Raw genomic sequence first — 17,998 nt, forward strand, 5'->3', positions numbered from 1 at the left:
AGTCTGGTGAACCTTCGCTGCACTCCCTCAATAGCAAGAACATCCTTACTCAGATTAGGAGACCAAAACTGAACACAATATTCCAGGTGAGGCCTCACCAAGGCCTGTACAGCTGCAGTAAGACCTCCCTGCTCCTATACTCAAATCCCTTAGCTATGAAGGCAAACATATCATTTGCCTTCTTCACCGCCTACTGTACCTGCATGCCAACTTTCAGTGATTGATGAACCATGACACCCAGGTCTCGTTGCGCCTCCCCTTTTCCTAATCTACCGCCATTCAGATAATATTCTGCCATCGTGTTTTTGCCCCCAAATTGGATAACCTCATATTTATCCACATTATACTGCATCTGCCGTAATGTGGCCATGCTTTTGCCTAACCTGTGTAAGTCACCCTGCAGCCTCTTGGCGTCCTCCTCACAGCTCACACCGCCACCCAGTTTAGTGTCATCTGCAAACTTGGAGATATTGCACTCAATTCCTTCATCTAAATCATTAATGTATATTGTAAAGAGCTGGGGTCCCAGCATTGAGCCCTGTGGCACCCCACTAGTCACTGCCTGCCATTCTGAAAAGGACCCGTTTATCCCGACTTTGTGCTCCCTGTCTGCCAACCAGTTCTCTATCCACATCAGTACATTACCCCCAATACCATGTGGTTTGATTTTGCACACTAATCTCTTGTGGTGGGACCTTGTCAAAAGCCTTTTGAAAGTCCAAATACATCACATCCACTGGTTCTCCCTTGTCCACTCTACCAGTTACATCCTCAAAATATTCTAGAAGATTTATCAAGCATGATTTCCCTTTCATAAATCCATGCTGACTTGGACCGATCCTGTCACTGCTTTTCAAATGCGCTGCTATTTCATCCTTAATGATTGATACCAACATTTTCCCCACTACTGATGTCAGGTTAACCGGTCTATAATTACCCGCTTTCTCTCTCCCTCCTTTTTTAAAAAGTGGTGTTACATTAGCTACCCTCCAATCCATAGGAACTGATCCAGAGTCGATAGACTGTTGGAACATGATCACCAATGCATCCACTATTTCTAGGGCCACTTCCTTAAGTACTCTGGGATGCAGACCATCAGGCCCCAGGGATTTATTGGCCTTCAATCCCATCAATTTCCCTAACACAATTTCCCGCCTAATAAGGATATCCTTCAGTTCCTCCTTCTCACTGGACCCTCGGTCCCCTAGTACTTCTGGAAGGTTATTTGTGTCTTCGTGAAGACAGAACCAAAGTATTTGTTCAATTGGTCTGCCATTTCTTTGTTCCCAATTATAAATTCACCTTAATCTGACTGCAGGGGACCAACGTTTGTCTTCACTAATCCTTTTCTCTTCACATATCTATAGAAGCTTTTGCAGTCAGTTTTTATGTTCCTGGCAAGTCTCCTCTCATACTCGATTTTCCCCCTCCTTTGTCCTCCTCTGCTGAATTCTAAATTTCTCCCAGTCCTCAGGTTTGCTGCTTTTTCTGGCCAATTTATATGCCGTTCCTTGGATTCAACACTATCCTTAATTTCCCTTGTTAGCCACGGTTGAGCCACCTTCCCCGTTTTATTTTTACTCCAGACAGGGATGTACAATTGTTGAAGTTCATCCATGTGATCTTCAAATGTTTGCCATTGCCTATCCACCGTCAACCCTTTTAAGTATCAATTGACAGTCTATTCTAGCTAATTTATGCTTCATACCATCGAAGTTACCTTTCCTTAAGTTCAGGACCCTGGTCTCTGAATTAACTGTATCACTCTCCATCTTAATAAAGAATTCTACCATATTATGGTCACTCTTCCCCAAGGGGCCTCGCACAAAAAGATTGCTAATTAGCCCTTTCTCATTACACATCACTCAGTCCAGGATGGCCAGCCCTCTAGTTGGTTCCTTAACATATTGGTCTAGAAAACCATCCCTAATACACTCCAGGAAATCCTCCTCCACCGTATTGCTACCAGTTTGGTTAGCCCAATCTATATGTAGATTAAAGTCGCCCATGATAACTGCTGTACCTTTATTGCACGCATCCCTAATTTCTTGTTTGATGCTGTCCCCAACCTCACTACTACTGTTTGGTGGTCTGTACACAACTCCCACTAGCGTTTTCTGCCCTTTGGTATTCCGCAGCTCCACCCATACAGATTCCACATCATCCAAGCATATGTCCTTCCTTACTATTGCGTGAATTTCCTTGTTAACCAGCACTGCTACCCCATCTCCTTTTCCTTTCTGTCTATCCTTCCTGAATGTTGAATACCCCTGGATGTTGAGTTCCCAGCCTTGGTCACTCTGGAGCCATGTCTCCGTGATGCCAATTATATCATATTCATTTATTGCTGCCTGTGCAGTTAATTCATCCACCTTATTACGAATACCTCTCGCATTGAGGCACAGTAATCTCTTATGTGGCCCCTTATTGAATGCCTTCTGGAAATCCAAATACACCACATCCACTGGTTCCTCCTTATCCACCCTGCTCGTTATATCGTCAAAGAACTCCAGCAAATTTGTCAAACATGATTTGCCTTTCATAAAACCATGCTGACGCTGCTTGATTGAATCATGCTTTTCCAAATGTCCCGCTACTGCTTCCTTTATAATGGACTCCAGCATTTTCCGAATGACAAATGTTAGGCTAACTGGTCTATAGTTTCTTGCTTTTTTGTCTGCCTCCTTTTTTTAAAAGATTTGAAGATTGAACTGAATCTAAAAATGATGAAAGTCAACCTCTCAAGTAATCTAAATTTCTGGAATTATATATGGTGAATTTACCATGGACCCCCCCAGAGTAGAATTTCTCCTGCAGGTCTAGAGATACATTCCAGTATTTGTAGCTAAACTAATTGTCCCATGATCTAATGATTTGGTGAATGAAAGTTAATTGACATTGCATTCAAGGTGCTGATGTTCTTGCACAGAAAATTTAAAAACTGTCTCTGCAGGTGCCCCAGTGCAAAGTAGCTGTAGAAATGGGAAGGAGTAATATAAATAGCATAATGTGATTTTTATTTAAATTGGTCAATAGGGTCTGTGGTCAAGGAGCTTATTCAAATATAGGAAACAATGCAGACATCAACATTTAAGATTAGATTGGCTAGGTGAATGAAGGAAAAGGAGATGACGGGATGTAGGAACAGGGTGGGTAGATCTGATTAAGACTGTTTGCTTGTGTGGTGGATAAACACTGACACAGACTAGTTGGGCCGCATGGCCAGGTTCCATATCTGAAACTTTAATATCTGGGACAGCTTGCTAGCGGGCCCACCATAACAGCCTAATTTCACATACAACATTGTATTTTTGTATTTTTGATTTATCGTGTACAAAAGAAAGTGTATTCCCCACAAAACAAACTCTTCTACATAGTTCTATATTGGCCAGTCTACAATAACTCAATTCTGTTTAACTCATGAAGAGGCCCAAACTCTGTGCATCAGGTTTTCTTGTTGGACAGGGATAATTTACTGCAGTAATTTCATTGAAATCGCAAGAGATATGTTTAAATTTTGCAAAATATTGGTTAAACCAAACTGATTCCTGGGATGAGGGGATTTTTCCTATGGGGAGGGATTGAGTAGACTGAGTTTAGAAGAATGAGAGGTGATCTAATTCAAAATTCTTACAGGGCTTGACAGGGTAGATGCAGGGAGAATGTGTCCCCTCGCTGGGGAGTCTAGAACCAGGGGTCACAGTCTCAGAATAAGGGGTCGGCCATTTAAGACTGAGATGAGGTGAAATTTCTTCACTCAGGGTGGTGAATCTTTGGAATTATCTACCCCCGAGGGCTGTGGATGCTCAGTCATTGAGTATATTCAAGACAGAGATCAATAGATTTTTGAATATTCAGGGAGTCAAGGGATATGGAGAAAGAGCAGGAAAGTAGACTTAAGGTTGAAGATCAGCCATGATCTTATTGTGGTGGAGCAAGCTCGAGGGGCTGAATGGCCTACTCCTGCTCCTAAGTCTTATGTTCTTAAAGATGCCAGAATTGAGCTTTTAAATTAAATTTGGTTTGCCTTCAATCATGGCAAAGTGTTGAAGCATAGATGGACCAGTTGAGTTGAACCATTGACTCATTCATCTCTGAATTATGTGTCATCATCATCATCATAGGCAGTCCCTCAGAATTGAGGAAGACTTGCTTCCACTCTTAAACTGAGTTCTTAGGTGGCTGAACAGTCCAATCGAATTATGTGTAAGGCTAATTTAATAAGCAAATGTATACAATCTTGGCATAAGGAATAAAACAATAGGAGAAGTGTATTCTCCCACTTATGCTATGACTATATCCAAAGACTAAGACATTTGGAGAGGGTTGGATATGGTGATGGAAAGGATGGTTACTTTGATTAATTAAACTTAGCAGTTGAATATTACAAGACAGAGACAGGAAAGGAAGGCCATTCAGCCCATCTTAGTTCATGTACCCAGAAAGATCCTACATTCCTGTTTCTATACCCCAAACAGCCAGCACCCTCTTTCACCACCACCACCACCACCACCACCACACACGCACACACACACACACACACACACACACACACACACACACAAGGTCCAACTATTTCATAAATGATTTCATGTTTTTTTTACCTCCATGAAATCCCCAGAGTTTCATTCACTTGTGTGAAAAAGAACTTCCTAACATCGGTCTTAAAGTTGCTTTTTAACAAAGGTCTAAAGGAAGAACATGCATTTATATATCACCTTTCATTAGTGTCAGCTGAGCTTAATGGGTAGCACACTCACCTCAGAGTCAGAAGGTTGTGGGGTCAAGTCCCACTCTAGGGACCTGAGCGCACAAATCTAGGCTGACACTCCAGTGCAGTGCTGAGGTGAGTGCTGCACTGTTGGAGGTGCCTTCTTTCGGATGAGTCGTTAAACCGAGGCCCCGTCTGTTCTCTCAGGTGGCCATAAAAGATTATTTCGAAGAAGAGCAGGGGAGTTATCCCCGGTGTCTTGGTCAATATTTAACCCTCAATCAACATAACAAAAAAACACAGATTATCTGGTCATTATCACATTGCTGTTTGTGGGAGCTTGCTGTGCGCAGGTTGGCTGCCCCGTTTCCCACATTACAACCGTGACTACACTCCAAAAGTATTTCATTGGTTATAAATCGCTTTGAGACGTCTAGTGGTCGTGAAAGATGCTATATAAATGCAAGTCTTTTTTCTTCTTTCTTTCACATTCTCAGGACATCTTAAAGCATTTGAGTGTCAAGTCTACTAAAATCTCTAGAATTCTTTCAACTTATTCCTCAGCTATTTCAAATCCCATCATGGAATACTTATGAGTGTGGTTTCACCTATTTTCTTCTTTGTATTTTCTTTTTGTTATAGACATTTAAGTATTCTGTAATTTAACAACAGGAACCTTTGAATAACCCGTACTCTTGGAAAATCAAGGATTTCTCTTGTGCCCCAAACATCTGTTTATTATTCCAAGTTGCAATTCTAAAATGTCTCTGTTTATTACTTGGAGGAGCTACTAGTCAAGATAATCTAGCTGTGGAGTAATAATAATAATCAAGATAATCTATGATTCTATGAGTTTCAGCTGGCAGTTATTGATCATGTGTAAATCTCCAAGTTGTAAATCTGAAATTTTACTTGAGTTATTACTTTTTATGCAGTTATTTACCTCACATTACCTGTACAGGAAATGAAAAGAAGGCAGAGAATTTTTATAAAAAAAGTAAAAGTAGTTTTGGGCACTGAGTATTAGAACACTGAATGGTAGCTTTTATACAGAAATAAACAAAGAATACAGAATATACAAAGCAGTATTTTATGGAACTTTTGGCACCTGAATATTGGTTGCTCACTTCATTTTTGGGATGAGGTCCATATGTGAAGTATTAAGAAGTATAGTTATACCTTATACTTTTTCTCGCAAGAGTGCTTTTTCATTTGTGGATGGAGAATGCTAGCATGAAGCCCCAATAGTCTGCTTTGTCTGCAGGATGGCGCAGAGCTAGCTGCTATGGTGTGTAATGAAAGACTCAAGGTATGACAGCATTCTTTCACACTTCTGGGATCTCAGTTTGTATCAGCTTTGATGAGTTCTCTCAGTTTCTCTTTCTTGTTCCCCCACTCAGAGTTCAATCAGGTCACAATGCACAATGCCAAGTGCAAAATGTGCCTACAGTTAATGCCAGTAAAATGATCATGAGATTTGTATAAACCCGTCGGTGCTGGCAAGTTAGAAGTAATGCATATGTTAGCAGCCAAAAAACAAGGGTTCTGTGGTGATCCCTGACAGGTTATGCGTCTCTGTTTTCATCCATCACTGATGCTTCTTAAAATTGAGTCCATTTTACAGTAATTACAAACCATATGTCTACTAGCTTTTTTGTAAGCTGTACTGTGATCTTAAACATTAAATATTATTTGACTGAAATCACAAAGTAAGACTGTGCTAAGGACACCACAGATGATTCACTCCAGTCTTTTCTCTCATATTACCAGGCAATGTGGTTGATGGTGCAACAGGATGAACCAGAGGATTTTATCATAGCTACAGGAGAAGTGCACAGTGTTCGAGAGTTTGTGGAAAAAGCCTTCAAGCACATTGATAAAACCATTATGTGAGTATCAAAATGTGCCACAAACAGCTTGATTCATGGATACTGGTCTGTTTTATTTCTAATTTGGTCTTCCTCTAATCTCACCATGTTTTTATATTTGCATTATGAACAGGATATAGACATAACAAAATAGAAGGCTTTTTACAGACAAATAGTTTATAATCTATTGTGAGTTGCCAAATAACTACACATATTGCAGGCTGATAGACAAGAAGAAAATCATGTTAAAGATTTGTGCTTAGTGTAAAACTGCACAGGAATGGATAAGAATTTGGAACATTAAGCATGCTTAAGTGGAGTTTACAAAGTGATGCTCCCATCACGTTACGGGACAAGCTATGGTGACAGTTCTTCAACTAATTAGGATACATTTATAATAGTTTACATTATGATTTGATGTTGGATCTGTTTAAATATGTGTTAACAGGGAGAGGACAAATCTTGAATGTGATGCAGTTCATGTAATCCAACCTGTAGCCTTTTGCATTGCATTGACACAAGTAGTCTTAATACAACATCCTGGTCATTATGATATTGTTTGACTTTGACATGATGTGTGTTAGCTTGCTGTTAATATTTGTTTTTGATTTTGTTTTATTTGCATGCAATTCACATGAAGCGAATCCTTGTAGTGTCATACAGATCAAGAATAGGTTGTTCAGAAGTAAAGGCAAAACGCTACACACACACACACACACACACACACACACACACACACACACACACACACTTTCTCAGATTTATTCTCTTTAAGAAGCATTGTGTTTGAATCCAATTACTAATCATGAGTGCAAGACAGCCATATATTTAAGCAATAATTTTTTTTTAACCATGTTCTATACTAGGCAATTGAGTATAGTTAGTTGGATTGAAAGATGAGACCGTTAGGTCGAGTCCTTCAGTTGAACTCCCTGCACTCAATTCCCCAGTACAGTGCACAGTGAGGCTCTTTATTGCTATTCATTCACAGGTTTAAAAAGTTAAGTCTCAAGTTTGTTTTTACTTTGGGGAAAATACTTTGAGTATGAGCAAGGCAGCAGATTTCTTTGAATTTCCAAGAGTTGTTCAATCAGTTCTAGGAAAAGGTCTGTTGTCACTGTTGAGAAAAAGAGGGGGTTTCAAAACGTAGCATCTCATTGTGTAAAGGAACGTCTTGTGAGGCTGTGTTCCATTGTATATATTTTGCACCAGAATTTTAGACATGGAGACCTAGTTTCCTTTCGACTCATTCCATCAGTGTATAGTGAATCTCTCATCAACTCTGGAGTTCCCCAGGGCGCCTCTGCTTGTCAACTTCAAAAAAAATTCAACCTGAGTAAACCTCAGTTAAATGTTTTAACTCCAAATATTTTGATTATTTTTAAATACAGGTGGATAGTACATCTCCCCTTGTGCATGACTGGACAGCAGCTATTAGACTATTAGCGACTTACATCTCACAACACAGCAATCGTGCAATTGCACTTAAATGTATGTTGATAGCTGACCAAAGAAAACAGTGCATCAGTAAAGCCAATGTTAAAAGTTTTAGTGTCTGTACTCCAAAATCTTTGCTTGATAGGTAGAAAGTAGTTCATTGTCATTTTACATGCTTTTACACTGGTACTTGTTTAGTTTCAGTCATGAGCAAGTGGCTCCCATCTGTTGGCTCACAACTTTCACAATTCAACAATTGGCTTCATTATCCTGATGACGGAATTGTCGCCCTAGATTTTCATGGGTCTGCGATATTGCCACTGAGATAAAGGGAGCCTATTTTAGCAATGTAAACGGTGGGGACTAGTGTATGGACAGTCTTCTCCTGTGACTCAAACTAAACCAGCACCAGTATAAAACTGCTTTTATTGGTCATTTGCAGTCTAATTATTATGATGCACAGCCTTAATTGGTCTGACACCATTAATGGTGGGACACACTTCAATGCAGTGATTATAAAAATATGACCACTTGACACTAACTAGCTTACTTAAAACTATTTATTATATAAAATCATTGCAATTCTGCATGATTCCCAGACAGAACACATTGCTTTTTGCGCTCCCATAGACACATAATGGGTGTGTGTGAGGACAGCAGAACTGCTTCTTGCCCAAAGGTAAAATTACTTGCACACCTTTGTTTTCAATAGGAACAGCAAGTACTTTCTGCCATCACTTTGATTAATGGCCAAAATAGTTCTGTTTACTTTGTGCATTGGATCTATCAATTTTGTACACAAAAGCTATTTCATATTAAAATAGCTACGCTGTCTTATTAGCATGCTGAAGATGTTAATTGAAGATATACCTGTATAGCCTTTTTGTGCTGGTTACTTGTGGCATAAGAAGTCACCAATACTGCTCAAATACTAAACATTCCTTAGTGCACTGGGTATTTGCCATTATTTCTATCAAACTGTGTGGTTTAATCCCGCCTGCAACATGGGCAGACAGGTCTGCGCAACATGTTTCTTTGATGTCCTCATTGTACATGTAAGCACACAGTTGAACTCCTAATGCCCCCAAATCACTGTTGATGTTAAATTTAGTAGATTAGCCTCAGGACAGAATAGTATTGTTTCTACTCGTTTCATATTTGCTTTTCTCTTAACCTGTGACCCTCTGTGGTTCATGACAGCAGCCAGTTATGTTTTACCAGCAATACTGGATGATCTAGTGTGGTTCTTTATCTAAAGCTCCTTACCTTTTTGATTTTTTAGAACTCTTTCTTCAGCAGGCACTGTGCCATAGATTGGCAGAGGATGAGTTCACACCTGCATTTCCCAACTTGGTGACGCAAGGTTATTTTTGAAGCTGCCATGGGGAAGAGAGGTTGCCTGATGTATGGGGAGGCATTTACTCAGTTGAAGTGTGGCAGAATGGGATGTTGAAGGGCGAATTTTGCATCCCTCAGAGGTGACTTCTAACGCAGCAGTCACCAAGACCTCTGAACAGAATGTCTTCTTGCCTTTCCGTTCACAAGTGAATTGGCGGAGCAGGCTCGAGGGGCTAGATGGCCTACTCCTGTTCCTAATTCTTATGTTCTAATTCTTATGTCTGATGAAAGAGATGTAATGGGGGATTTTTAATATTAAACTTTATTGGTTAGAAGGTAGGATATTCTTTGGAGTATAGATCGATCAAGTTAACAGATACGTACAAAATAATTTAAAACCTGATTATCTTGAACCAATTCCATCATGTTCCTTTAAGAACATAAGAAATAGGAGCAGGAGTAGGCCATTTAGCCCCTGGATTCTGCTGCGCATTTCAATAAGATCATGGCTGATCTGATCTTGGACTCAACTCCACTTCCCTGCCCGCTCCCCATAACCCTTGATTCCCTTATCGTTCAAAAATCTGTTTATCTCCACCTTAAATATATTCAATGACCCAGCCTTCACAGCTCTCTGGGGTAGAGAATTCCAAAGATTCACGACCCTCTGAGAGAAGAAATTCCTCCTCATTTCCGTTTTAAATGGGCGACCCCTTATTCTGAAACTATGCCCCCTAGTACTAGATTCCCCCATGAGGGGAAGCATCCTCGCTGCATCTACTCTGTCAAGCCCCCTCAGAATCTTATAAGTTTCAATAAGATCACCTCTCATTCTTCTAAACTCCAATGAATATAGGCCTTTGGTGGAGAAAATACCCTTGTTTTATTCTCTTACAAACAGTTTTTCTCTTGGTGGTCCTCTATCTTTCATGACAAAATGAAACTTTGCTGTTATGCTCTGATTCAGATGAATTTTCCTAATGTGTGATTTAAGGCTGAACATGAGTTGGTAAATATCTTTATATTTACATTACGTATGTGGGGGGATAAAAACTTCTTTTGAGTCGTACAAGCTACATGTTGAAACTAATCCATTCTTGGCAAGTAAGAAGACTGTAATACATGTATAAGTCTTTGTAGTTTTTACTGAGTTGTTTATACTCATTTTAAGTTAGCTAAAATGTCTGGAAGGCTTTCTGAAATAGAGATTGTTATACAGTGGAGCCATGCTGTGATTGTTTTTAATTTGCCAGTGATACAAGTGATCTGGAGCGTGATTTGATCTTCTGAAATATGATTACAAAGACTAAAGCTTTATTAGTAACACTGGTGTCAGTATCTCTTTGGTTGCTATTCATAGCTAAATCATAAATACATTTGTGACAATTAGAATGGGATTACAATTTCTGAGGAAATACTGAACCCATGAACACTTCACAAACACATTTACAATGTCACTACACATAGCAACCAAAGGAATTCTTACTCCAATATTTTTCCACCATTAGACATAATGAGGTGGAAATTTGGTTGGGTGCTAACTAGGGCGCTAATGGTGGCAGGGCGGTAAATTTTGCGCCGGAAAAGATTTGCGTCTACAGCCACAAAATTCATCAGCTGGGCCCTGAGTGTGGAAAGAGCACCAGTGGAGGTGTTCCACACCTCTCTTAGGGTGCTAGGCCGGCTGAGCAACTGAAAATCCAAGCAAAAGAGCCGGCCTCAGAGGACCCTAAGAGAGGCTTCCCTGTGAAAAAAAAATCAGCAAAAAAACAAAAAAAAAGCATTCCCAATACCTTGCTCACCCCACATAAACATAAATCGCAAAAAATTTTAAAAAAAACATCACACTTGCCTCAGGTATTCATTCCTTCTCTCACCGCCACCCAAACACCTCAGACCGCCCACTTTCCCAGATGGTCCCACCAGGGCGTGCTACAGCCCTGCTGCAGCCAAATTTCAGGATGGTGTTGCAGCCGTGGGTGTTGCACACCGGCTCGACTCTCCCGGGCGGTACTGCTCCGCGCATGCAAAACCGGCACCAAATGTCCCAGCGGGTCGCTGAAAGCTGGCCACCCGCCCAGAAATCATTACCATTGCCATTACCGCCCCTCCGGGGCACAAGCAGAGGCAGCAACAGACCAAATAACCACCCCAAAGAGTGCAGAAATAATAAACTAATATAAATATATTGCATAAATACTAAGAGAAAAATGTAGTGGTCCAGTTGCCAAGCCCGCTTACTTCCATCTCCAGAATATTTCCCAGCTCCACTCGTAACTCACTACCATCAGTGCTGACACCTTTATCGACGGTTTTGTTATCTCAAATCTCAATTCTCAATTTTGCCAACGCTCTTATTGTTAGCCTCCCCAGATCCACCCTACACAAACTGCAACTCATCCAGAATTCTGTGACCCTGTCCCCAAGTACACTAATTAAAAAAACTCCTCATCCTGCTCTTCAAATCCCTCCATAGCCTCAGTTCACCTTACCATTGCAATCTTCTCTAGCTCTACCACCTGGCACACATCCTTTGCTTTTCTGAATATGGCCTACTATGTGTTCCCTACAACAAGAGAAGTGTCTAAATCAAATGTCAAGTTAATAAAGGAAACTGAAAAGCACTAGAATGAAATCTAAAATGACCAGAGACTGAATGAAAATACCAAATGTTACAGTAAGTGGCGACTGTTCCTGTGAGAACTATTTTTGCTTTGTTGCCATTTACTGCCTCCACTTTAGCAGGGTCCACCTGCTTTCCAAATTCTGGGGCATCAAACCACATAATCTTTATAATATCAGAAGGGAATTGAGAACAATCAAATCGGATGTAATATCATCCAACACACACACTAAGTTTGTACATCTCTCTTTTTGTGTGTGGAATAGGTGCTTCTTAAGGTGAGTGATTGTGCAAATAGTGGGGAATATAAGTGTTTCACTTTTTCCATGTACTGCTCATGTCAATAAGCATAAATTATAGAGTAAGCTGTGCACAAGTGCATATATATATATTTACATGCACCCCAATATTATTTTATATTTAATCTAAAATATATATTAAATTGTGAGTTGCATGCACCTATGACTGTCACACTTCTGACATTACACCTTGAGGACTTGCACCTAAAAGTGCATGTCACACTTTCATCTATTGACTCAAATTTCATACCCAGAATGCGATAACGGATCGTAACTGAACGTGTAGGGAACATGATAATCAACTTCCAGTCAAACACTGCTAAAGATGTCTGAAAGAAATCAGTTGTAATTAGTCAGCAAACATTAGCAATAAAAAGGTGGAACCAATGAAATCATTCAATATTTTTTTGAAAATTCTTACTTTCTCCACAAAGCTGTGGATTTAGTACTGGAAATAAGGTTTATAGCATATTAAAGACAACATTTAGAAGAAAATTATTAAACTTACCTATGCAATTGCCTCTGGCAATTTTTTCTGTTGGGATGTTTGAGGCTTGAGTTCATGCTCATGGCCAGAGCAATCACTATCAACTAAGCCACTCAACAAGATTGTGCAATGCAACTCCCAGTGTAATTCTGTGCCTACAACTATTTTTATGATTGACAGAAACACTAATTACTTACAGAGTATGCTGTTTATAAGCCCCGTCCCCTGCTCCACAAGGGCAATTAATTTTAAGAACAATGACAGAGCCAGAATTTTTTATTGTGTACAATACATAATAAAGTGTGAACTCATCTTTTCGGAGATAGTTTTGGTGAAAGAACCAAGAATGTTACTATATTTATTTTGCAAAAATGCCATGTTCTGTGTGTAACAAATGATACTTTGAATGTTGAAATTTTGCTATTGTTTCTTTTTCACTTATATTTTATAATGTATTCTAAATGATTATGACAGTTTTGATTTATGTGTACTTGAAAGAGAACTCAAAGCAATCAGCAAAATGAGTTGTCAGAGATCTTCTGAATAAAAGTCCTGAATTTAAACATGCTTATTTAAGCAGAACTCTCTTTTGACACAAAAAGAAAGACTTGGATTTATATAGCACCATTCACGGCTACTGGACGTCTCAAAGTACTTTTGGAATGCAGTCACGGTTGCAATGTGGAGGGCATCATTGGGAAACCTTTGAGGAGAGACTTGACCAATACTTCATGGCCAACGAGCTGGAAGGAGAAGGGAATGCTGCCAAACGAAGAGCGATCCTCCTCACCGTTTGCGGGGCATCAGCGTATGGCCTCGTGAAAAACCTGCTCGCTCCAGCAAAACTCGCAGACAAGTCGTACGGTGAGTTGTGCACACTGGTCCGGGAGCACCTAAACCCGAAGGAAAGAGTTCTGATGGCGAGGTATCGGTTCTACACGTACAAGAGGTCTGAAGGCCAGGAAGTGGCGAGCTACGTTGCCGAGCTAAAGCGCTTTGCAGGACATTGCGAATTTGAAGGACACTTGGAGCATATGCTGAAGGACTTCTTTGCACTTGGCATTGGCCATGCAGTAATACTTAGCAAACTTTTGACTGTAGAGACCCCAACCTTGAAGAAAGGCATAGCGATAGCCCAGGTATTTATCTCCACCAGTGACAATACCAAACAAATTTCCCAGCACACTAGTGCTGCTGCAAGTAGTGTAAACAAAGTACCGTTGTTTTTGAATCGAAATGTACATGGCAGGACTTAGACGCCTGTAGCTGCACGTCGGCAGATGACTCAGAGTCCGCCATCAAGGGTGGTGAATACAAGGCAATTAACACCTTGTTGGCGCTGCGGGGGTGATCATCGATTCCATTCATGCCGCTTCAAAGGATACGTTTGCAAGGGCTGTGGAACAACGGGACACCTCCAACATATGTGCAGGCGAGCTGCAAACCCTGCTAATCCTGCAAACACCATGTTGCAGAGGAGGACAGATCCACGGTGGATCATGATGAACCAGAGCCTCAGACCTAGGGGGCACACATTTACCACAAAGTGTCCCCCGATAATGCTGAAGGTTGAATTAAATGGACTCCCGGTGTCCATGGAGCTGGACACGGGCGTAAGCCAGTCCATAATGAGCAGAAAGACTTTCGATAAGTTGTGGTGCAACAAGGCTTCAAGGCCAGTCCTGACTCCCATTCGTACCAAACTTAGAACGTACACAAAGGAACTGATTCCCCATAATTGGCAGTGCTACCGTAAAGGCCTCCTACGATGGAGCGGTGCACGATTTACCACTCTGGGTGGTACCGGGCGATGGCCCCACGCTGTTCGGCAGGTGCTGGCTGGGAAAAGATATGCTGGAATTGGGACGACGTCCAAGCACTTTCGTCCGTCGACGACACCTCATGTGCCCAGGTCCTAAGCAAGTTCCCCTCGCTGTTCGAACCAGGCATCAGGCAGTTCCAAGGAACAAAAGTGCAGATCCATTTGGTTCCGGTGACGTGACCCATCCATCACAAGGCGAGAGCAGTACCTTACATGATGAGAGAGAGGGTGGAGATCGAGCTGGACAGGCTGCAACGAGAGGGCATCATTTCGCTGATCGAATTCAATGAGTGGGCCAGTCTGATTGTTGCAGTCCTCAAGGGAGATGGCACCGTCAGAATCTGTGGTGATTACAAAGTAACTATCAATCGTTTCTCGCTGCAGGGTCATTACCCGCTACCAAAGGCAGACGACCTATTTGCGACGCTGGCGGGAGGGAAAATGTTCATGAAGCTGGACTTGACCTCGGCCTACATGACGCAGGAGCTGGAGGAATCTTCGAAAGGCTTCACCTGCATCAACATGCACAAGGTCTCTTCATTTACAACAGATGCCCGTTTGGGATTCGATCGGCCGCGACGATATTCCAGAGGAACATGGAAAGCTTGCTGAAGTCGGTCCCGCGCACCGTGGTCTTCCAGGATAACATCTTGGTTACAGGTCGGGACACCATTGAGCACCTGCAGAACCTGGAGGAGGTTCTTCGTCGGCTTAATCGAGTGGGGCTCAGGCTAAAACGCTCGAAGAGCATTTTCCTGGCGCCTGAAGTGGAGTTCCTGGGGAGAAAAATTGCGGCGGACGGCATCAGGCCCACCGATTCGAAGACTGGGGCAATCAAAAACGCAGCAAGACCACAGAACGTGATGGAACTGCGGTCGTTTCTAGGACTCCTGAACTATTTTGGTAACTTCTTACCGGGTCTTAGCACAGTGTTAGATCCCCTGCACTCTTTACTGTGTAAAGGAGATGAATGGGTATGGGGTAAAAGTCAAGAAAATGCCTTTGAGAAAGCTAGGAAGCTGCTATGTTCAAACAAATTGCTTGTGTTGTACGATTCATGTAAACGTTTGGTACTAGCATGTGATGCGTCGTCATATGGGGTCGGGTGTGTATTGCAGCAAGCTAATGAATTTGTGAAATTGCAACCGGTTGTTTATGCATCCAGAAGTCTGTCTAAGGCCGAGAGGGCCTACAGTATGATCGAAAAAGAAAGATTAGCGTGTGTTTACAGGGTAAAGAAAATGCATCAATATCTGTTCGGGCTCAAATTTGAATTGGAAACCGACCATAAGCCGCTTATATCTCTCTCTTCTGAAAATAAGGGGATAAATACGAATGCATCGGCCCGCATCCAGAGATGGGCGCTCACATTTTTTTTTTTTCTTCCCCGGTTGCCAATCTTTCCAATTCTTTGTCAAATCACAAACGCCAGAGGTCACCTTGCACACATCAAGGATCACTCTGCGCCAATGCTCTTAGCCAAAAGGCCGAGAGCCACTACACCGTTCCTGGAAGTACTGCAATACCAGGTTCGTGCCATGGAGGTGGATGGGTCAGGCCCCCCACACACCTCCGTGGAGGTGGATGGGTCAATCCACCCCACCCACCTCCTATTTCCAAAATGCATAGGAGAACCACCTTCCTGATCCAGGGAGAACCACTTTGGGGTCATGGTTACTCCCCTGTCAGGTCAGTTACGCATGATCTTAGCCAAAAGGCCGAGAAGCGAGATGGGCGCTCACATTGGCATACAACTACGCCATCTGCCACAGACCAGGCACATAAAACTGTGCCAATGCTGTTAGTAGGCTATCATTGCCCACCACCAGGGTGGAGATGGCACAGCCTGCAGATTTAGTTATGGTAATGGAAGCATTCGAGAGTGAGCAATCACCTGTTACTGCCCGACAGATCAGAACCTGAATGAGCCAGGACCCCTTACTGTCCTTAGTAAAAAAAAAAACTGTGTGCTCCACGGCAGTTGGTCTAGTGTCCCGTTAGAGATGCAGGAATAAATAAAGCCGTACCAGCAGCGCAAAGATGAAATGTCTATACGGCAGACTGCCTCCTATGGGGTAATCGGGTAGTTGTGCCAAAAAAGGGCAGGGACACTTTTATTAGTGATCTCCACAGTACCCACCCAGGCATTGTAATGATGAAAGCGATAGCCAGATCCCATGTGTGGTGGCCCGGTATCGATGCAGACTTAGAATCCTGTATGCACAAATGTAATACATGTTCCCAGTTAAGCAATGTACCTAGGGAGGCACCACTAAGTTTATGGTCTTGGCCCTCCAAACCGTGATCTCGGGTTCATTTTGGGAAAAATGTTTTTAGTGGTTGTAGATGCGTACTCCATGTGGAATGAATGTGTGATAATGTCGGCAAGCACGTCTGCTGCCACCATTGAAAGCCTACGGGCCATGTTTGCCACGCACAGCCTGCCTGATGTCCTTGTAAGTGACAATGGGCCGTGCTTTACCAGTGCCGAATTCAAGGAATTCATGACCCACAATGGGGTCAAACATGTCATGTCTGCCCCATTTAAGCCAGCATCCAACGGTCAGGCAGAGCGAGCAGTTCAAATAATCAAGCAGAGCTTGAAAAGAGTAACTGAAGGCTCACTGCAGACTCGCTTATCCCAGTCCTGCTTAGTTACCGCACAAGACCCCACCCGCTCACTGGAGTCCCTCCCGCTGAACTGCTCATGAAAAGGGCACTTAAGTCAAGGCTCTCGTTAGTCCACCCTGATCTACACGAACAGGTAGAGAGCAGGCGGCTTCAACAGAATACATATCATGATCGCGCAAATGTGTCATGCGAAATTGAAGTAAATGATCCTGTATTTGTGTTGAACTATGGACAAGGTCCCAAGTGGATTGCTGGCACTGTTTTGGCCAAAGAGGGGAGTAGGGTGCTTGTGGTCAAACTCGCAAATGGACTCGCCTGCAGAAAACACTTGGACCAAACCAAACTCAGATTTACGGACTATCCAGAACAACCCAAAATAGACTCTACCTTTTTCGACCCTCCAACACACACACACACACAACCGACCCAGCGGTTGACCACGAAGCAGGACCCATCACCTGCAGCAGCCCAGCAAGACTCACCACCCCGAGCAGTCCAGCAAGCCCAACTGCGCAGCAGCCCAGCGAAGGCCCAACACCAGCAATTGTACCGAGACGATCAACCAGGGAAAGGAAGGCCCCAGATCGACTCACATTGTAAATAGTTACACTATTGACTTTTGGGGGGGGGAGGGCGGGGTAGTGTTGTTATGTATGTAAACCTGTAAATACCATGTCTAACCACCAGAGGGCTTATCCCCTGGAGGCCCAAGGGATCCCACAATCCCTTGGGAGCACCTGTATATAAGGAGGCCTCACAGGCTGGAGAGGCACTCTGAGATC

General features: G+C 42.4%; 1 protein-coding gene and 1 pseudogene across 1 annotated transcript in view; one reads left to right on the forward strand and one right to left on the reverse strand.

Moving 5' to 3' along the window:
* Positions 1–17,998, forward strand: part of gmds (GDP-mannose 4,6-dehydratase) — a 785,829-nt gene that overhangs the window by 644,168 nt on the left and 123,663 nt on the right. The window contains exon 8 of the mRNA XM_070879821.1: positions 6,482–6,600. Within this exon, the coding sequence (XP_070735922.1) occupies positions 6,482–6,600 (119 nt within the window). The remainder of the gene's footprint in view (positions 1–6,481; positions 6,601–17,998) is intronic.
* On the reverse strand, positions 16,078–16,315 carry LOC139264903 (U2 spliceosomal RNA; annotated as a pseudogene).

This window comes from Pristiophorus japonicus, chromosome 5, assembly GCF_044704955.1.
Source record: "Pristiophorus japonicus isolate sPriJap1 chromosome 5, sPriJap1.hap1, whole genome shotgun sequence".
Lineage (NCBI taxonomy): Eukaryota > Metazoa > Chordata > Chondrichthyes > Pristiophoridae > Pristiophorus > Pristiophorus japonicus.